This window comes from Lepus europaeus, chromosome 18 (genome assembly GCF_033115175.1).
Source record: "Lepus europaeus isolate LE1 chromosome 18, mLepTim1.pri, whole genome shotgun sequence".
Lineage (NCBI taxonomy): Eukaryota > Metazoa > Chordata > Mammalia > Lagomorpha > Leporidae > Lepus > Lepus europaeus.
The window spans coordinates 55,413,095-55,434,101 of record NC_084844.1 but is presented as its reverse complement, the minus strand read 5'-3'; the positions used below and the strand labels follow the sequence as shown (position 1 = coordinate 55,434,101).

The following is a 21,007-nucleotide window of genomic DNA, read 5'->3' as shown; positions in this document are numbered from 1 at the left end:
TCGGTGTTCACTTCTCAACATAGCTTACTCTATCAGAGGGTCCCACTCTAGCATTCAGTATTTGCTCTGTGTGACTATTATTTTTAACATTACATGTTTGATTTAAATACCTCAGTGATCTGGCCCTTTTGGGAAGCATGTTAGCGATGTACATCCACAGTGGAGAACCTCCCCATGGTGGCCATGTGCTGTGGTGGATAATCTTGAGAGCCTAAGCAAGGGTGGTTTGGGTTTAAATATTGCCTCTGTTACTTAGAAAAAAAATCTTTTTAAATTGAGGCAAGATGCCCATTAACCTAAAATCTTGCATCTTAACTCTTTCTTTCTTTCTTTCTTTCTTTCTTTCTTTCTTTCTTTCTTTCTTTCTTTCTTTCTTTCTTTTTTTTTTGACAGGCAGAGTTAGATAGTGAGAGAGAAAGAGAGACAGAGAGAAAAGTCTTCCTTTTTCCGTTGGTTCACCCCCCCCAAGTGGCCGCTACAGCCAGCACGCTGTGCCGATCCAAAGCCAGGAGCCAGGTGCTTCCTTCTGGTCTCCCATGCAGGTGCAGGGCCCAAGGACCTGGGTCATCTTCCACTGTACTCCCGGGCCACAGCAGAGAGCTGGACTGGAAGAAGAGTAACCAGGACAGAATCCAGTGCCCCAACTGGGACTAGAACCCCGGGGTGCTGGCGCTGCAGGCAGAGGATTAGCCTAGTGAGCCAGGGCGCCGGCCTTGACTATTTCTAAGTGTACCATTCTGTGGCATTCAAGGCATTCATATTGTTGCGCACCCATCACCCCATCACCATTGTACCTTCACAGGGCTCTTTCTTGCAAATCTGAAACCCTGTGCCCGTTAAACACCAGCTCCCGCTTCTCCTCCCCCAGCCCCTGGCACCACCCTTCTATTTTTGGTGTGTATGAACTTGACGACTTTAGATACCTCATCTAAGTGGACCCACATAATATTTGTCTTTTTGTGACTATCTTGTTTCACTTAGTTGGTGTAATCGGTCACAATTTGTCCTTACGCATCTGGTTCACTTCATTTAGCTCAACGTCTTCAAGGTTTCATTCATGCTGTAACATGTTTCAGCATTCAACTTCCTTTAAAAAACCAGAGGGTAGAGGATCTCTGTCTCTCTTTCTCTGTCTCTCCCTCTGCCTTTCAAATAAATAATAATTTAAAAAACCTTAAACATAAATGAACACAAAATAAACCTCTAAAGATGTAAAAAAAGGAAGCATTGGAAAAAGACCCCTAACATGAAGCCAGGCACATGTCAATCACCTGCCTCTCTTCCCCTCCACCACTGCCCCATCCTGTCTTCCCCACATGTCCCAGTGGTGAAGAGCAGGATTTGAGAACTGAAACTACAAAGCTAAGCTGCGAGGGAGTTGAGAAAGCAATGGGTGGAAGATGCTGAGCCCAAGCCAGTGACGTGTGGTGGGAGCTGGCCAGACACTCTCCCTGCCCTTCATGCCCCTCCATGGACTAACTTCCCCATCACAGATGGCTAAAGCCACGTGGCAGGCGCCAAGTGCTCTGATGTTTTACATAATGAACAGCTGCCACACAACCCATTATGCATCGGCAGAAAGAGAGTTCTGGTTTGCTCTATGTGGCTCTAGGGCGGAGGAGAGCGAAGCCAGGCAGCTTTGGACTGTGAGGAAGACTTCGTAAAACACAGAGTTCACGAGACAAGGGCTTGTGAAATTTGGGGGGCAGGAAACATTTCAGGAGAGATGTGGGGATGAACATGAGGGCTGATGGAAAAAGGGTAAGGGAGATGCTGCATGAGAGTTCTGTTTTCTAATTGACGTAGAATAAATGTGCACAAGTGTGCGGCATAGAGCAACCATTCAATGTGTGTAATGGTCAGATCAGGGTCACTAGGGTTTCTATCTCCTTACATCTTGATCATTTCTATGTTGGGAACCTTCAATTCTCCTGCCTATTTCTCTTTTAAAAAAATATTGAATGACAGAAAAAGAGAGAATGAGATCTCCTATTAGCTGGTTCACTTCCCACATGGCCACAACAGCCAGGCCTGAAGGCAGGAGCCAGGAACTCCATCCAGGTCTCCCACATGGGTAGGCGGCAGGGGCCCAAGCACTTGGGCCATCCTCTGCTACTTTTCCAGGTGCATTAGCTGGGAGCTGAATCTGGGACTCCAACCAGGGCCCAGGTGGGATACCAGTGTCGCAGGCAGCAGCTTAACCCACTGCACCACAACCCCAGCCTGTCTCTTCCAGTTCTTTACCAAGCATATAATAAATTGTTGTGAACAGCAGTCACCATCCTGGCAGCATGGGATTTCCAGTGAGACAAAAATGCAAAGACATCGTGCCCAGGCATCTTTCACTGAGATGTGTCTTCACATGGGAGAACTGTCAGAGCCCAGGAGGCAGACATGATCTGCGGGCCCTTACGGTCTGCTCATAACGGACTTTTCCTGCATGTGTGGCAAAAGTGGGGATGTCTGTGCTTGGCCACTTACCCTTTCTGGCCAATCTGGGTGACCCGGAGGTCTTCTCCGTATTTGTTCTTGATCCACTTGATGCCTTGCAGCTGCGGGTCCACCAGGAGCGGCCAACGCTCACAGTTGAGGAGGATGGTGGCGTTCTCCATGGACATGCGGTCAGCAGGGAGGCCCTCATTCTGCCACGCAGCCACGTCGGCATCATCTGTCAGCATCCTCAGGGGATCCAGGCCGGGGGTGACTGGGATGGGGACCTGGCAAAACAGCAGTGTTACCCCTACTTGGAATGGAAGGCGGGGGTGAGTATACTGTGGCCTGGCCACAAGGCATAGGGTTTTTTTCTGGCTGTGTGACAATTCCTGCAGGCAGGTTTGGTTAAAGCCTCATAGTATGTTTTTTTCTTTCTGGTGGATGCAGCCATTCAGTCTGCATGACTGACTCTTTGTCCTGCACAAGACTCACTTAGATCACAATTCCAGTGTAGACGACCAGATGTCAATCATTTAATGCCTAATGTTCTCACCCCTGTAAACAGGGTTACTTCACTGTTTCTTTGGCATGCAAGCCTGGTGGGTTTTCTCCTGCCTGCACAAACCACTCTCGCCTTGCATCTATTTCACCCACTTGCAAAGGGCCAGGGAAGCTTACCTTTCCCCCACCTTCTGCAAAGCTGGTGAGCACCCATCTGGCCTCCCTTGGGTGTGCACAAGGCTCTTCCTTTTAGTCTTGGGTGGCCTGTCTCAGCTCACTGATTTCTTCTACAAGCAATCTTTCTCACTGGTGACTCATATACTTCTTTTTTTTAAAAAATGAGGTATAAATCACACAACACAACACTAAGCACGTTGACGTGTGCGATGCAGCTGTCTTTGGTCTGCTCACAGTGTTGTGCAACTGACAGCTCTGTCTACTATCAAAACATTTTCATCCCCCACAAGGAAACCTCCCCCTGGGTAAGCAGTCACTCCCCATTTCTCTCTACCCTGAGCTCATGGCAATGACTAATATGTTTCCTGCCTCCATGGGTTTTCCTGTTCTGGATATTTAATATAAATGGGATCATACACTATATGACCTTTTGCGTCTGGCTACTTTCATTTAGCATTATGTTTTCCAAGCTCACACACGTGCCCTTTTGACTGCTCTCTCTACTCTGCAGTTTGCTTTGCCCACTGAATGTATACAAACCTCTCCAGCCATCTCCCGTCCCTTTAATCCTTGTCTACTGAGGGCACCAATGGCCAGGGATGTCCCAGCAAGCAAGCCTATAAAGGGAAGTCAGTGTCTTCTTTATTTTTTTTTCATTTTTTAAAACAATTTATTTATTTATTTGAAGGTCAGAGTTACACAGAGAGAAAGAGACAGAGAGACAGAGAGAGAGAGAGAGAGAGGTCTTCCATCTGCTGTTCACTCCCCAAATAGCAGCAATGGCCAAAGCTGGGCTAATCTGAGGAGCCAGGAGCCTTTTCTGGGTCTCCCACGAGGGTGCAGGGGCCCAAGCACTTGGGCCATCTTCTACTGCTTTCCAAGGTCACAGCAGAGAGCTGGATCAGAAGTGGAGCAGCCAGGACTCGAACCGGCACCCATCTGGGATGCCGGCACTGCAGGCAGTGGCTTCACCCGCTATGCCACAGTGCTGGCCCTTGGGGGTTCTTATCCTGGGGTCCAAAAGCTTTTTCAAATATAAGAATTTTTCTTGCAATCTTATGCACCCTGTTTTTTGTGCTCAAAAACATGATTCTGAGAAGGAACCCATTGGCTCTCCCAGACCACCAGTGAAGACCATGGCCCCCCAAACAAAGCCAGCGAAACTCTCACAAAGCTGCTACAGGAGCCTCATCCTTATTCACTAGGTGAATGATGATTCTTTCCACAATTTCCTTTCCCCACAAGCATTCAAGATGAATAAAATAACAGCTTTATTTTTTATTTACTAGTACTGTAGCTTTCTAAACCACTGTTCAGCAAATCATCACCAGCAGGATTTTATGTGCTGATCTGGGAAACCAACCATCGCAGTACAGAATGTGTTGTGTATTGTTAGGATACAAGTACAAATGGATTTTAGAATCCAACCGTGACTGTACGTGGGGAATTTTTTTGTGCTGAATCTTGCTGTAGCTGATTTTTGTGAACCCTGTCCCCTTGACTGGCCTGTGATCCTGCTGAAGGCATCCTGGTCTTGAGTGTCTGTTGAACCTCCTTTATCGTGGACATAACACTTGGTGGATACTGGGGACTGATGACTGTGAGTGATGCAAAAGTGCCAAGGGAATATCATCAACTAGTCTCACTATAGCGTGCAGGTGCAGTGTTGATTCCCCTTTAATTGGGAGCTCACAATTTTCCCATTCGTGTGTGTGGAGGGGAGTGGATTGCAGAGGGAGGAGCTGGAGGTAGAATCCACCTACATGAAGAAGACAGGGGTACATATGAAAATCTTTGTGGTAGCTCTTCACAAGAGCATGGAAATGATGAAGTGGGTGGAGCCCATAAAGGCATCTGAACCAGGGGTATGAACGGTGCAACTTTGGGGCCCAGTCACAAAGTGCCATGAGGAATCTGGGAAAGGGAACTTTCCCTGGCTGCTCCTGTGAGGTTCGGCTCTGGAGCAGGGAGAGCTGGGAGAAACACAGGGTTCTCATGGTATCCCCCAGGTTTTGCAACTTGAAGGAGGACCAGGAGACAGCATGGTGGGCAGAGAATCAAAGTTCCCAAGAGGATCTCATTAAGAGGTGAGGGCCAGTGCTCAGGTGGCCCAAGGGGCAGTGGATGGCAATGCAAATCAGCGTGGAAAGACTTGGGTATACTTGTCCCATGCCTGATGCTCAGGAGTGAGTGTGCACGAGGGCGCTCGACTTCCTGCTAATGTGCCCGGCAAGGCAGCAGGGGATGGTCCAAATGCCTGGGACCCTGCCACCCACATGGGAGACCTGGATGGAGAGCTTGGCTCCAGGCTTTGCTCTGGACTATGCCTGGCTTTTGCAGCCATCTGGGGGAGCGAACCAGTGGATGGAAGATTTCTCTCTCTCTCTCTCTCTCTCTCTCTCTCTCTCTCTCTCTCTCTTTCTCTCTCTGTTGCTCTGCCTTTCAAATATGAATAAATAAATCTTTTTTTTTTAATAAAAATCAGACACACACACATACACACACAAACAGGGTACTGGAAGGTTTGCCGTGTGAGTGTCACAGGACCACCCTGGCACCGTCTGGCTGATGCAGTCAGGAGACGTTTGGGCTGTCCAAACCTTCAGCTGGCTCAGGTGGGGTCTCCAGGTCTCATCCATGAGGCTCTGCCGGTATCTCTTTGAGAAGAAGCCGAGGTATGAAATGAAAGCTGTGACCAGTAAGATGTCTCCGCACAACGTGCTTTCCTGCTGTTTGAAGCTCTGCACGGCTTCTGCCCATCTCACGTTTTCTGAAGCCAGTCCTCGGACCTGCCGTTGCACAGGTAAGAGAGGGGAGAAGGCTCGTCATGCTGCAGGCTACTGGGCTGTGGATGTGGTCATGGGAAACGCACACTGCCCTTTCACTGTGGGAAGGCACGGGACCTCACTGTGGGCCTTTTGGATCAATGGGGCCTTGCACTGGCTGCCACAGTCATTTCAGCAAACAGCCCCTCTTCTGTGCTGTGCATGAGGTGGGCCGTGGAGAGCTGAAAGTTTGAATCTCTGCCTTCTCTATGTGTGGAGTTGGATACCACCTGCCCCAAAAGGTTGTGGAGAAGATTAAATAGAACCGTGAGCGTTAAATCCTTATTAGCACAATACCTGGTCTGTAAGACACGGTAGAAAAGGAGGTGCCACTCTATGTTTCTCTCCAGGGGCTGGGGAAATGAGTGGAGTTGCTGAGCTATAAATAATTCACAGTGGGTGGGGAGCTAGATGTGGTAATTAATCACAATGTTGGAGGCACACGAGTGTGTACCAGGTACGATGGGCTGCAGAACACGTCCTGACTGGCCTGGCACACTGTGTGGCGTGGCATCCCTCTCCTGGGAGGAGAGCCACTGTTAAGTGCATGGTGGAGTTTAGTTTCTGTGTTGGGACTTGATCATTTTTCCCTTGGAAGCTGAGAAAAAAAAAAAAAAACCTGAGAAATTTGCTGATGATGTGCATTGCATAAGAACCAGAGCGTCCAAGTGTTTCCCTTGGTTGGTAGAAATGGCAGTGGATTTGGTGCCCATGTGTCTCTAGAGCAGCGGGCCATCCAGCTTCCCAAGAGGACAGGGTTAGGAAATGCTGCAGCCAGGCCAAGAAGGCTGTGCTGAGCTTGGAAATCAAGCAGGAAGTCAAGTGGGAGGCAGGTGGGCCGAGAGATACACAGGACCTCCTGCACACTTGCAGAGGTGTGGTCTCTGTTTCCACCTGTTCTGCCAGACAGATCATCTCAGTGCCAGGCAGCAGCGGACCCAACAAACGGCAGTGCAGGCGCAGGCTAGTGGTAGAGCCTTTCTCCATCACAGTGTGGCTCAATTCAGAGGTGGCTGTGACTCATTTCTTCCTGAGTTAAGAAACCTGGCTTTGTTTTCGATAAATAAAGAGTGGCTGGAATCAGTGTGACATGGTATCAAGTGTACTCCCCTTCCTGGGTGAGCGAAGATTCCTGATGGAAGAGAAATCACACCTGGTGGGCACAGCTTTAACAGTCTTAGCTGATAGATGAAGGAAACTGATTTTCTATCCCTTTGCTTGTAGTAGGAGATGGCTTAAGTAAATAACTTAAACTTTAAAAAAAAAAGTTCATGGAAAAATGGAATTAAAAGGCAGGTTTATTCTAATGCAACATATTTTGAAACCCAGGCATATTCATTTTTCCCTAATAAGCATTTTCCACGAACTTTTTGAAAACCCATGTATGAATGAATGAAAAATTTTTCTTGCATCAAAATAAACTCATTTTTTAAAAATTCTGTTTCCATGAGCATGTGAGGAGAAACACAAGCTGTGGAGGATGAAAAAAGGTGATAAATTGCTCAGAATTCTTCTCACTCAAGGTCGGCATCTTCTTTCCTCTTGCTCCTTCCCCTTGAACCTGGGACTGCTTGGACAGATAGACTACAGCAGAGGGGGTGGTGCACTGGCTTTCTGTCTCAGGCCTTATTGGAATGCCTGCTCTCGCAGCCCTGAGTCACCATGGAAGCTGTCTGACTCCTCCCCTGGAGGAGAGATTGCACGGAGAGGTCCCAAGACATGGAAAGGCAGAGATACCTGGCAGAGCCCACTCTTCCAGATACCCCCTGCCAATGTGTCTACCAAGTGAAGAAAGCGATCCCAGCCCCTCCAGCCCAGCCCATATATGCACCTTCCCCTCCCCACCCCCAATGCTGATAACACCGAGTGGGTCCAGTCATTACCATGTGCAGCAGAAGAATTGGCCAGCTGCCCAAATCCCTGAGCCCAATCTTACGAGATGCAATGCAAAGGGTATCATGCTAAGTCACTACAATTCAGGAGAATGTGTTGTGCAGCAAAAGATACCCATGACACTGCCTCTGACCCTGACCTTTAGACATAGTCCTCTCAGGAAGGCCAGCGCCTTTGCATGTATATATTCACACATGCCTGGGTAAGGTCAGGTTCAGAAATGCTCAGGGTCGGTAGGTCTCATTCTTTGTTGCTTCAGTTCCCAATCCTGGTCACATCCTTATTATCAAGCCCTAAGTAGATAAAAACGTCAGAGTTTGTCTACAGAATCCTAGCTTTGCCTCTTAATGTTTCCTCTGGTCATTTTAAGTGTGAGGGGACTTCAAAAATTTGTAGAAAATGGAATTAAAGTGTATGCTTATTTCAGTGCAGAAAAATGTTGAAATCTGTGCATGGTTTTGTCATAATATGCTTTTTTTTTTTCAGGAGTTTTTGAAAACCTCTCACATGCATGGGTTTCAAAGCTTTTCTTTGCACACAAAATAAGCTTATCTTTCTATGAATTCCACTTTTTCATGAACTTTTCAAAGTCCCGTTGCACACGGAAGCACGGCCATGTCTTACATTGGGTTTTCTGAGGGTCCCACCATCTTTATAAGAAATTGCCTCTCATCAGACCTGTGAGTGTGTGTGTGTGTCCCTTGGTCCCTGCCTTTCAGCACATTTCACTATTGTCCCCCAAGACAAAGCAGTGCTGAGCTGTGCTCATCTATTTCCCTCCTCCGAGGTACTTGACAAGTGCTGCTCACGCAATGGAAGCTCGCGCCGCCAAGGCTGGCACTCACCAGGCGGTTGGCCAGGGCGATGGTGCCTGCAGTCGCCTCAGCTTCTTGCTGACACTTGAGTTTGTCTGCCGTTGCTTTCTCAAACTTGGCTGTGAGCTTGGCCAGGTTTTCATTGAGGTGCTGTTTGGGAAGGAACATATGGTGCGTCAGTAATTCCAGCCCGGTCACCTGCGGTGCTTCTGAGAACCATGGGCGAGTGGTATTGCAGGCAGTGCTTCAAAGGGATACTGTAAGGGGTTTGGGGAAAGCAAGGCAGGGCAGGGCAGGAAATGGAGGTAAGTAAGGAGTGACCTCAGGCAGAGTTGTTGGGAAGGCTTCAGTTAGGTACTGCAGGAGGGACATGGAGTGAAGTTCAGAGATGTTCAGACCAAAGGGAGAGAGCCGAGCTCCCACACTGCAACCCCTCTGTCATTGGCTAAATACCATGAGGCCCAACGGATATGGGGAGGGGCAGCGGGGTGCATTCTGTCTTTCCTTGTGTTAGGGGAATATGGGGTCCCGTGACCTGACAAAACAATACAGGTGCTGCTATTAGAAGCCAAAGCACATTAAAGCCGGGGATGTAAGAGCCTGGGTAGAGGACGCCGGCAGGGAGGGAGGCCTGCGAGGACAACTGACTGTATTCGTCGTAGCTTGTCTGGGGCTGGACTGTCTGGAATCTGAGTCTTTCCCTGACTTGGAGGTCTGAGGAGCTTAACATAACTTTCACTAACCACATCCTTTCTTTCTCATTGTCTTAAAGCACAGGAATGTTTTCTTTAAGTCTAAGAGTAATTTTCCTCCTAAATTTATTAACAATTTAGGATCAAAGCACGTGGTTTTTGTCACTCTCAGAATACGTGTTTGCATACACAAAGACACACAGGCGCACATCAGAAACCTCCAAATATGTCTCATGTCTGAGTAATAATTGGGATTCAGATCACCTTGCTGACCATTATTAAGGCCCAGGAGAAATAAACAAGGGCCAAAGTTTATATGATGAAGCACTTTTAAAAGCAAATGGTGAGCCATCCAATTAGCAACGGTGGACTGATCACATTCAATTGCCTTGTCTTCTTCCCTGACTTCTCTACAGTGGTTATACAGAAGTCGTAAGCCCATAACACCAAACAAATTGGTGAGAACCATTGGACAGTGAGGGATTCCATTGGATTTATGGAAAACTACATTGAAGGAGGGGCGGAGACTGTTGGAGCAGGGTGGAGGAAGCTGTGGTGTCAGGTGTCATATTGGCCACAGTTCACCAAAGGGGGAGCTCATCAGCTTGCAGAGCCCACGTGAACTGGGGATTTGGAAATCATTAGATGTGACTGAAAACACAAGGGCTAACTGGACACCAACTGATTCCCCTACCTCATGTTTCCATCCTGCTGCCCACTATGCAATACCACCAGGCATCTATGTCACCAGGACAGCGACTCAATGCTGGCAGAGGACGGACACCGCCTTCTGGCATTTAGGTTGCATTCAAGGATACTTTCTGCCAGTAAACTAGTGCTGCCTTTGCCTGTAGAACTACGGTTGGCTTTTCAAACAAGATTTTGCTATTTAATTTACTTGAAAAGCACAGAGACAGAGGGAGAGATAATGAAAGACAGAAAAATGGATAGAGATTTCCCATTCCCTAAATGTCTGCATCAGCCAGGGCTAGACCAGGGCAAACCCAGAAGCCAGGAACTCAATCCAGGTCCCCTTGTGGATGACAGGGATGCACACACTTGAGCCATCACCTAATACTTTCCAGAGTGTGCATTAGCAGGAACCTAGAATCAGAAGCAGAGCTGGAACTCAAACCCAGGCATTCTGATAAGGGGTATGTGTGTCCTAAGCAGCATCTTAACCACTGTGCCAGATACTAGTCCCTACAATGAATGTTTTAAAACAGATTTATTTATTTGAAAGGCAGAGTTTCAGAGAGGCAGAGAGAGAGAGAGAGAGAGAGAGAGAGGTCTTCTAGCTGCTGGTTCACTCTCCAAATGGCTGCAAAGGCCAGAGCTGGGCCATCCAAAGCCAGGACCTGGGAGCTTTTTCTGGGTCTCCTTAGTGGGTGTAGGGGCCCAAATACTCAGGCCATCTTCTACTGCTTTCCCAGGCCACAGCAGAGAGCTGGATCGAAAGTGGAGCAGCTGGGACTTGAACCAGCACCCATATGGGATGCCAGCACTGCAAGTGGCAGCTTTACCTGATATACCACAGTGCTGGACCCTACAATCAGCTATTTTTTAATTTTTATTTTTTAAAATTTATTTGACAGGTAGAGTTATAGACAGAGAGGGACAGACAGAGAGAAAGGTCTTCCTTCCATTGGTTCACTCGCCAAATGGCCGCCATGGCCGGCGCTGCACCGATCTGAAGCCAGGAGCCAGGTGCTTCCTCCTGGTCTCCGGAGCGGGTGCAGGGCCATCCTCCACTGCCTTCCCAGGCCACAGCAGAGAGCTGGACTGGAAGAGGAGCAGCCGGGACTAGAACCCGGTGCCCATATGGGATGCCGGTGCTGCAGGTGGAGGATTAACCAAGTGAGCCATGGCGCTGGCCCCTACAATCAGCTTTTGATCATTACTCTTGTAGATGTGAAAGGACAAGAAAACTTTGAATGAAAGCTTAGATGAAAAGAAACAAGGAAAAAACAATTATCTAAGCTACAGATAATTCTGGTAACAGCAAAAACAACAACACAGTTAAAACTCTTTACAACTTGTTTCTCAGAGAGATTCAAGATACTTTATCATTAAAACAAGGCAGGGTGTTATTAAATGGCAGAACAAACAAACAAAAAAAACTGTGGAAATTTCCATCATTGGTCACATAAAAACAATAAGTTCCAGGAAAGAGCCGAAAGGTGAACTTGAGGAAATCTACAAAGTTTAAGAAATTGTACAGTAACAGAAAGATGAAAGAAAATAGAGCACCAATTTGGGAGGTCCAATGTCTAACAAGCATTCCAGAGAATATGATTAAAAAAAGAAAACAGAAAGGAAAACCCTCAAAAAAAGTGCAACATCTTTTCCTACAGCCGAAGATTAAAAACTCTCTGCATGCGAAGCACAATGATTAATAAGAATGACAGCTAAGAAAATCAATGTAAAGTTTCAGGCAGCAAGAATGAAGAAAAGGTTGAGAGGCTTACAGAAAAGGGAAAGCATAGTGCATCTACAAAGGAAAGGAACCTTGACGGTTCATTAGCTTTCTCACCAACATAAAGGATTCAATGTTCAAAGAGAAAAAAAAAAATATGGCACTCAGAATTCAGTACTCAGCAAAATCATTAGTTCAAGTTAATAATAAAATAAAGACACTTCCAAACTATAACTATTTAGAAAATTTATGTCTCTCTTAACATTTCTGAGAAAGCTATTTGAGGATGTTTCATAGGAATATAAAAGAAACCAAGAAAGGAGAAGGTAGGGGTAGAAGGAAGGAGAAAGTAGGTAGGAATCACTGGAACAGACTCGAGAAAGCAGTGGCAGTTATTTAGTTTCCAACATGGAATAGAGCTCTAATCAAGGAACAAGGGAGAAAGGTCTTGGAGGCAAGGGGGACTTGATAGAATACTGGGCTGAATCGGAACAGCGCGGTGCGCCAGCCGCAGTGCGCCTACTGCGGTGGCCATTGGAGGGTGAACCAACAGCAAAAAGGAAGACCTTTCTCTCTGTCTCCCTCTACTGTCCACTCTGCCTGTCAAAAAAAAAAAAAAAAAAAAAAAAAGAATACTGGGCTGAATGCAGAGCTTGAAAACAATGAAGGGGCTGGCGTTGGGGTGCAACGGGTTAAGTCATGGCCTGCAACACCAGCATCCTGGATTGCAGCACAGGTTCAAGTCTCAGCTGCTGCACTTCCTCTCCAACTCCCTGCTAATGCACCAAGGAAGGCAGTAGAAGATGGACCAAATGCTTGGATCCCTGCCAACCAGGTGGGAGACCAGGCTGGGGTTCTAGACTCCTGGCTTTGGATTGGCTCAGCCTCAGGTGTTGTCATCTGGGGAGTGAGCCTGTAGATGGAAAATCTCTCTCTCCTTCTCAGTGCTTTTCAAATAAATAAATAAATAAATGTATTTTTAAAATAAAAATAATGGGAGCTGGCACTGTGGCACAGCGGGTTAAAGCCCTGGCCTGAAGTACTGGCATCCCATATGAGCGCTGGTTCTAGTCCTGGCTTCTCCTCTTCTGATCCAGCTCTCTGCTGTGCCTGAGAAAGCAGTAGAAATGGCCCAAGTCGTTGGGTCCCTGCACCCATGTGGGAGGCCCGGAAGAAGCTCCTGGCTCCTGGCTTTGGATCAGCGCAGATCCGACCATTGCGGCCATCTGGGGCGTGAACCAGCAGATGGAAGACCTCTCTCTCTGTCTCTACCACTCTCTGTAACTCTTTCAAATAAATAAAATAAATATTTAAAAATAAAAATAATGGAGGCTATATACAAGGAACTAAAGGAAGGTAACTAACTAACAGTGGAGGCTCAAGGGAGGAAAGAACAGGTTGTACAGAAAAAGAAAATACAATTACAGTGCAGCATTTGTATCTGCTCTGAACAATATAGACATGCTTATACACTATAAATAGAAATTATTGAGTTTACAATGTTGTGAACCATTCTATAGACAGGGCATGAGACACTTAATTTTGGTTATGGATGAGAATGTTAATGCTTTCTGTGGTGGTGATTACAAAACAAAAATAGAAAGTCATGGTAACAGAAGTTGGGAGGTAGCGGGAAGAGAAAAGAGCTGAAGGCAAGGCTAGCCTCGTCTTGCAAGCTGAGGATCCCCAGGAAGCTGCCTATATGTGAAGGAGCAAGATATAAAGGTTATGTCAGCTTAAACAAGTTGCCATAACTATTTTGGGAAGACGTTAGGTTGAACAATTTATAGCTTCATCTAGGAAGTCAACTGCCTGAATAAGATATATCAAGAAATAGAGACATCAGCCCAGCACCAGGACAGAAGTCAGAAATTCAAATGAGCAGAGAGCAGAAAGATAATGTAAACTTAGTCAGATGAATCTAATGTTGAACAAAAATTTGGAGTTGGTGGGGATTATGAAAAAGGCAGCCAAACCATCTGTTTGAATGGGAAGCCACTCCTTAGCTCCAGGATCAATGGATGATATGTGGGAATCTTATGATTATTTTCAACCGGCCAGAAACCAGAATTTTACATAAGAGCTCCTGCTGTTTTAACTATTATCAATTAATTAAGTCATCTGCAAATACTATCTGTGGGCCTAGTAAAACACGAAGCCACAAGGTAGCAGGCTGTAATGTGAACTCAACAATCAGATGAAACACACATAAGAAATAGAAGGGGACTGTTGTTTCTTGGAAGTAGTTCTCTACTGTTTGGTATTTTACTCTTCAGTGATTCTATACTCAATGTAAATGACTTACTTATTTTGTGAAAAACTTTGTTTATTTTAAGGAGGGATGGAAGAGAGAGAGAGAGAGAGAGAGAGAGAGAGAGACAGGAGAAGGCTGGCAATGGCCTGAGGCAAATAGAGAAGAAGTTTTGGTTGTGGGTGGGCCTCCAGGTTAGTGAGGATTGCTGCTCCGTCTCCACTGCTATTAGAAGGGACTGTCTACATTTTGGGATGTTGATAGGCATGTGTATAAACAAAGGATGGAGAGGAGGTTGTTAAAATCAAGAATATATTTTTTTTTTCCTGAAAATATTTTGGCAGGCAAGAAGTGCCTTGCTAAGGTAGCCAAGTATTTTTAAGATATTCCTATTGCTTTTGCAGGTTGAGTGGGCCCACCATGCGAACGTTGGCTACCAAAAAGGTATAAACATTTTGAAAACATTCCCTTCGCACCAACTGTTCCTTTAGTTAAAATAACTTGAATAGAAAGAGTCTTTGAAAAGGCAGTTTTTGTTATACTTTTCTGGGAGAGATTGAAGAATATGAAAACCATTGGAGGACTTTTTCACCTGGGAACAGGAATGGGCATGCTCTGGTGTTTTGCATTTGGTGTTTTGTTTTTTTTTTTTTAAGGGAGCCATTGTTAGGGTGATTATCACCTGTTTTAAGTAAACCAGTCTGGATTTATAAACCAGCATGCTAGGAAGAGATGAGGTGCCTCACCAAAGTATCGTTTTTAAATAGAGAGTCTGGTTTCAAGGATCTTTGAACTAGAGCCCTTAGTCATAGATTTTTATCTAACAATCAATAAGCCCATTCACATGAAGCATGCGGTGTGTCTACAATCCCACTTTTCACAGTTTGTAAAATCCTCTTTATCATCATTTGCAACAGGAATCTTGTTTGCCTGCAATACATATATAGTAATTAAAGATACAGAAGGAAATTGTTTGGATTAGACTTGACCACAGTAAGTGTATATGACAGACAGCACATGCAGTTCAAGGAGACAGGAGAGGTCGAGTGTAACAGTCGTGGCCACAGTCCTGGCGGCAGTTCCTGCTGCTCCCATAACCATGGGCTGGGCCCTGGACTCATGCTTTACCTGCACAGTATCTTTTAATCCTCTCAATAATACCATGAGCAGGTGTGATTACTGTGTAGGAAGCAGCAGTTTGGACAGCTAGAGACACAACTGGGAAATATGGTAGTTTTGATGGGAACTGACAGATTGAATGGATGAATCTTTAGCCGCTACACTATCCTACGGGATTCTAATTCTGTCTCTCACTTTGACAGTATCCATTTTAATGGGAAAGGTGAAGTTCAAGGGAAATCTCTCAGACAGGTTCAAAATGAAGATCACCATCACCATCCTCCAGTTCTAGGTGAAGCAGATAAAATAGTAATATCTACAAGGGATTTATAAAAGCTAACAGCCCCCATACTTTTATGTTTATGAAAAAGGGAATGTCTCCTCAACCACAATCTACCACTTGTTTTTAAAGCTTCCAGAAAGAAACGCAGATAGCATAAAACATGCCATAGGTCCACTTCGCTGAGAGTGAGTCTGACAGGTGGCCAAAACATGAAGATACATCAAAATTAAAAGATAAGTTCAGGGGCCAGCACTATGGCCTGTCAGGTAAAGCCGCAGTCTACAGTGCCGGCATCCCATATGGGCATCGATTCGAGTCTCAGCCTCTCCACTTCCGATCCGGCTCTCCGCTATGGCCTGGGAAAGCAGTAGAAGACAGCCCAAGTCCTTGGGCTCCTGCACCTGCGTGGGAGGCCTGGAAGATGCTCCTAGCTCCTGGTTTTGGATTGGCCCAGTTTTGACCATTATGGCCATCGAGGGAGTGAACAAGCGAATGGAAGACTTCCCTCTCTATGCCTTTCTGTAACTCTGACTTTCAAATAAATAAATAAATCTTTAAACATAAAAAGATAAATTCATTTTGGTTCCAAAAAATTGAAATCCTTGCATAGTGTTTTTTCACCATAATGTGCATTTTCAATCTTTTTTGAAGAACCTTAGTAAGCATGGATTTCAACATTTTTTTGCATCATAATAAACTGAAAATTTCATTTTCTATGGACTTTTTGAAGTGCCCTCCTAGGTACAAGAGGTGAAATAAGGGAGTTAGAACCTACATTTCAAAGTGGAAAAAAAGAAGATGGCATTTTATCCTTTTGTTCTTAATTAGCAAATGTGCAAAGTTATTAAATGCAGTTTGTGTCTCATAAGAAGACAGTTGGCTGCACAGATAAGACTGTTCATCTATTATATGTAGCTGTCATCTTGTCTTTCTTTAGAGGAAAAGAAGAAAATCGTTTAGGAGCAGAGCTGCAAACCCATGGCCCAGGGGATTTGTATGGTTTGCTCTATAGAGTGTTGGAGAAAGAAAAGTAGATAGTAGCCTCTACTGACAAATGACACCTTGTATAGATCATGAGAATTGCTAAGCGATGGCTGGAGAGTGCCCGACAGGGAGGCTCTGGATTCACTCACGGAGATCTTGGCTTTGATGGCTGCCAGCTTCTCCTGGGCAGCTGTGAGGTCCAAGGTGGCTTTGTTCAGTGCTTGGCGCTTGGGTTCTACGTCACAGAACACCTCGTGGAACCTCACGATGTTTATGACCCAGGAGCAGAGGCCCGCGGCTGCATACGACTTGGTGGCCACGAACTCCGGATTGAACTCGGGGTCTTGCAGGTAGGGCCTGATGGCCTTGAGGCAGTTCTCATGGATGTTCTCTTTGTCAAAGTTGATGAGCGCGTCCAGGAAGCTATCTACTTTGGCCATGGTGACCTTTGCAGCCTTCCAGCTCCGGTCCTTGGGCACCTTGCCTGCGGGGGCCATGAGCACCATTACGGCAGCACTGACATTGCTGACGGCCAGAGGCGGGGACCCGAAGGACTTCAGCTCCGTCAGGTTGGTCTGGGAAAAGAGAAGAACGTTGTTAAAGGAAAACGAATGAGCGTTGCTCATCCTCGGCCCACGAACGGAGTTAGGCTCTGGAGTGATCCATCTGAAAGGGTTGCTTTGAAGCCTGTAGAAGCTCTCTGAATTTTAAATACCATGACTCATCAAAAGGAAACCAAAGCTACTCCCCAGCGGCTTCAGTCTTCCTTGAATGGTTAGCTGAGACTCAGCTATGTTCTTTCAGCACTTTAACTGACTCGCAGTCCATTAGAAACACACAATTATTTCACATTCAACTGCAAAATATAAGGCTGTCAACCTACTCTGAAATAGGCAGCATGCCATGAATAAAAGATATGGTTATTATAAATTAATTTCCATCTTGGATCGAAGAGAATAGCACTGCAACTCAACTAATTTTTTTTTTCCTTTAATTAAACTGCTTTGTTCCATGAGCTCATTCTAACTACACTTGACTGTCCTGATAGCAAAGTGGCATTGTCTGCCAAGAAATAATTCAGACAGCAAGCTAGGCACAGCCAGGAGTCGGCTGCCTCTGCCTGGCCTCAGGTCTGTCTTTTGTTCTGAGTTACACTTGCTCCAGAAAGATATGGGTTGACCTTGGCAAATCACTTCAACTTCCCAGGCCTTGATGTGTTTATCTGTACACTGGGGGCTGGAGAACCTATACGGTTTTCATGAAATTGTGGTCATGAATGCATTTGAAGTTGATTTTAATTCTTGTTGTGATATTCAATGAGAAGTGTATGTCTGCAAAACTACTTGCTTATGGGGTTGATTTTGTAAGGTGGTAGGGTGGGGACCTTGATTTCAAAGATTAGATCATTTTCCAAATTAACCTGAGGTGGTATGAGCCTGGAAATCCATTAACAAAGAGGATTACTTCTGGCCCCTAATAGAAGTGCTGAAGAAGATGCTCTTCTTACCCTTGGATCTGTTTTCACATTTGGTCAACAAAACCTGTCAGGACCAGGAATGAAGGACAGACAGTACAGGTGTGAAAGGGATGCTGGCTTACCCATCACAGTGGCCTCCACAAAGATGAGAGAGGGCGAACTGGGAAAAGGCAAGCAGAAGCAAAAAAAACTCTACAATTTAGAATTGGTAGAAGGTAACACATTCAATGGTCTGCATTAATAAAGAAGGAAAAAAATATAAATGAAAATGAGTTCTTTTACACAGCTATATTATTGTCAATATTTCACCATAATTCCTTCCCAAATTCATGTATATATATAAACCAATCAGAGTTATTTTGATTTTAGTGACAGACAATCTAGCTGAAAGACAGAAGGAACGTGTTTGCACCTGTGTTTGGGAAAGGCAGGGATGCATTCTGCTGTAGGGGTGAGCAGAATTGCATTATTATTATCATTAGTTACTTTTTAAAAAGATTATTTATTTGAAAGTCATAATGAGAGAGAGAGGGAGAGAGATCTTCCAACTGTTGGGTCACTCCCCAGATGGCCACTGGGGCTGTGCAAAGCCAAAGCCAAAAGCTTGGAACTCCATCCATGTGTCTCCCATTTGGGTGGTAGGAGCCATCTTTTCCTGCCTTCCCAGGCACATTGGTACGAAGCTGGATCTGAAGTTGGAACTCAAACCAGCACTCCAATAGGGGTGTAATATTGTCTCTCTTGTTTTCATGTCTCCCTACGCCTGGATTTTTGTTGCATGCCAGATTCTGCATGTTGTCAGGTACAGAGCCTAACTCTGACCTCAAGACACTTTGCCATCACGCTCTCACCACAATTGCTTCCTTTCAAGATGTTGATTTACCAAACTCATGCTCACCCCAGGATGGCTGCCCACACACTTCTTCCTCAGTCATGTGCATGACTGATAATTCCCCATCCTCCAAGATCTAAAATCAAACACCCCCAACTCAGAGGGATTCTACCCACCAAGCTTTCTTATTTCCTATCCTAGCACCATGATGATTTCTTTTGGAGAAATGATTGCAGTTGGAAATGACAATCACTTTTTGCTTGTTGACTTCTTATACAAGTATTCCTTTTCCTCAAGAAAATAGGGACCCTATCCATCTAGTTAACTATGGGAGCTCCAGGGCTTAGAACAGAAACTGTTCCCTAGCAAGCACCATCAAAATGTGTGTTGGATGATTGAATACAGTGAACAAATGCTGGCAGCTCAGCTCATATCCTTAGCTTTGCAACTGGAAGGGAAACAGACTTTTTCTCCATTGCAAAACAAAATTTAAAAAGCTCTAGGTAATCACCTTGTTTAGTTATGCATGGACCCTCAAGCTGATGACTATGGGGCAGGCATTTACAAAACGATGAATAGAAACACAAGGTTGGAAGAAGCTTTTCTCAACAGAAGGACAGTGGTGTTTTTGAGTGAGCAAACATTAGACATACTTGGCTCCACCCCACTCCCGTCTCAGGGTTATTGTTCAAGCTCTGGCCTTGGCCTTGACTGCCCTTCCCCAGATATCCGCCTGACTACTTTGTTCTTCTCAAACTTCTCCTTCCCAAGAAGGCCTACACCCATCCCCTCCCGCCTGCCCCTGAGCCTGTCTGCCTCAGCACCCTTCCTACATCTGCACCAGGGTTTCTCCTGAAGCACCTGTCACATGGTGTTCTTGTTCTTTGCATCATGCTTATTGTCTTATTGTACATTGTATTGTACTATTACCTTTGGGCCATGCTTATTGTCTCTTGCCTCTTAACTCTGATAGAATATGACCTTTCCAGAGACAGGGGTCTTCACCCATGGATGCGTCTCATGCACTCAAGAGCAGTGCCTGGCACACAAAATACAGTCTGTACATCTTGGTTGAGTGAACAAATGAGTAACTTAGTGTGTGCATGGTCATTCACTGGACAAATGCTGTTAAATGTGTCTATCAGGCAGCGTGTTGAGTGATGTGGATCCCATGGTAAAGAAGAAAGTCAGTGTCCTTTCACTCACTCAGGAATGGGAGACAGGCAACAAAGAGATGTTTGAGATTTTTGAGAGTGAGAAAAAGCCCATCAGAGTCACTGGGATGGAGAAGTATTGGGGTGTGGCGATACCACCTTAGCTAAGGAGGTCGGGCTGGGGAGGCCTCCTTGATAACATTACATTCCAGCTGGATCTAAACAATGGGCAAGACGCAGCCCTACAGAGATCTGCAAGGGGGCTGCTTCAGGCTGAGGAGTAGCAGCTGCAAAGGTCAGAGGCAGGAACCCTCTTCCCTATGACCTAGAAGGTAAAGGAGGCAGGGGGGTGGTGGAGATGAGAGTGAGTGGGAGTCAGGGCCAGACTAGTGGCAGAAGTTCGGATTTTATTCTGATTTCAATGGACAGCCACTGTAGTGTCTTAAAAAAAAAAAAAAACATTTATTTTATTTATTTGAAAGGCAGAGTTACAGACAAAGAAAGGGAGAGAAGATTTTTTTCATCTGCTGGTTCACTCCCCAAATGGCCACTAGCTAGAACTGGGCCAAGCCAAGCCTGGAATTCCATCCTGATCTCCCAGGATGTACTTGGCAGAGCCCAAGTACTGGGGCCATCTTCTGCTGCCTTCTCAGGTGCACTAGCAGGGAGCTGGGATGGAAGTGGAGCAGCTGGGACTTGAAGCAGTGTTCCAATATGGGATGCTGGAGTTGCAGGCCTCAGGTGGAATGCTGGTGCTGCAGGCTGCAGCTTAGCCTACTGTGCCACGAGTCTAGTCCCAACACTTGAGGGTCTTAGGCAGGGAATGAAGCGATCTGGCTGATGCTTTCAGAGAATAACTATAACAAATTAGGTTACAATTCACTGTGTACAGAGAAACCCTTGAACCCACATTTAAGTCCATTTAACAAGAACTTGTTTCCAGGTAGATGCACTGTAGTAGGGTAGGGGTGGTCCTGGAAGGACAAGTTAGGGAGGGTGACTCCAGGAGGCTTGGTCCAAGTTTTCTACAAGGCAGGTGGTGCGAAGTGATTAGATCTGGGAAGTGATTAGATCTGGAACATATTCTGGTTATAGCATAGGAAGAATTTACTGATTGTTCTAACAAGAGATAGGGCTAAAAATCACTTGTTATTT

The 21,007-nt window shown here is 45.6% G+C and overlaps 1 protein-coding gene across 1 annotated transcript in view; it reads right to left on the bottom strand.

Annotated features, from left to right (window-relative positions):
* The window catches only part of DNAH9 (dynein axonemal heavy chain 9), a 359,765-nt gene that overhangs the window by 81,127 nt on the left and 257,631 nt on the right, over window positions 1–21,007 (bottom strand). Inside the window, exons 50-53 of the mRNA XM_062215967.1 lie at window positions 16,539–16,964; window positions 8,675–8,794; window positions 5,712–5,900; window positions 2,482–2,717 (exon numbers count right to left, since the gene is read on the bottom strand). Of these exons, the coding sequence (XP_062071951.1) occupies window positions 2,482–2,717; window positions 5,712–5,900; window positions 8,675–8,794; window positions 16,539–16,964 (971 nt within the window). The remainder of the gene's footprint in view (window positions 1–2,481; window positions 2,718–5,711; window positions 5,901–8,674; window positions 8,795–16,538; window positions 16,965–21,007) is intronic.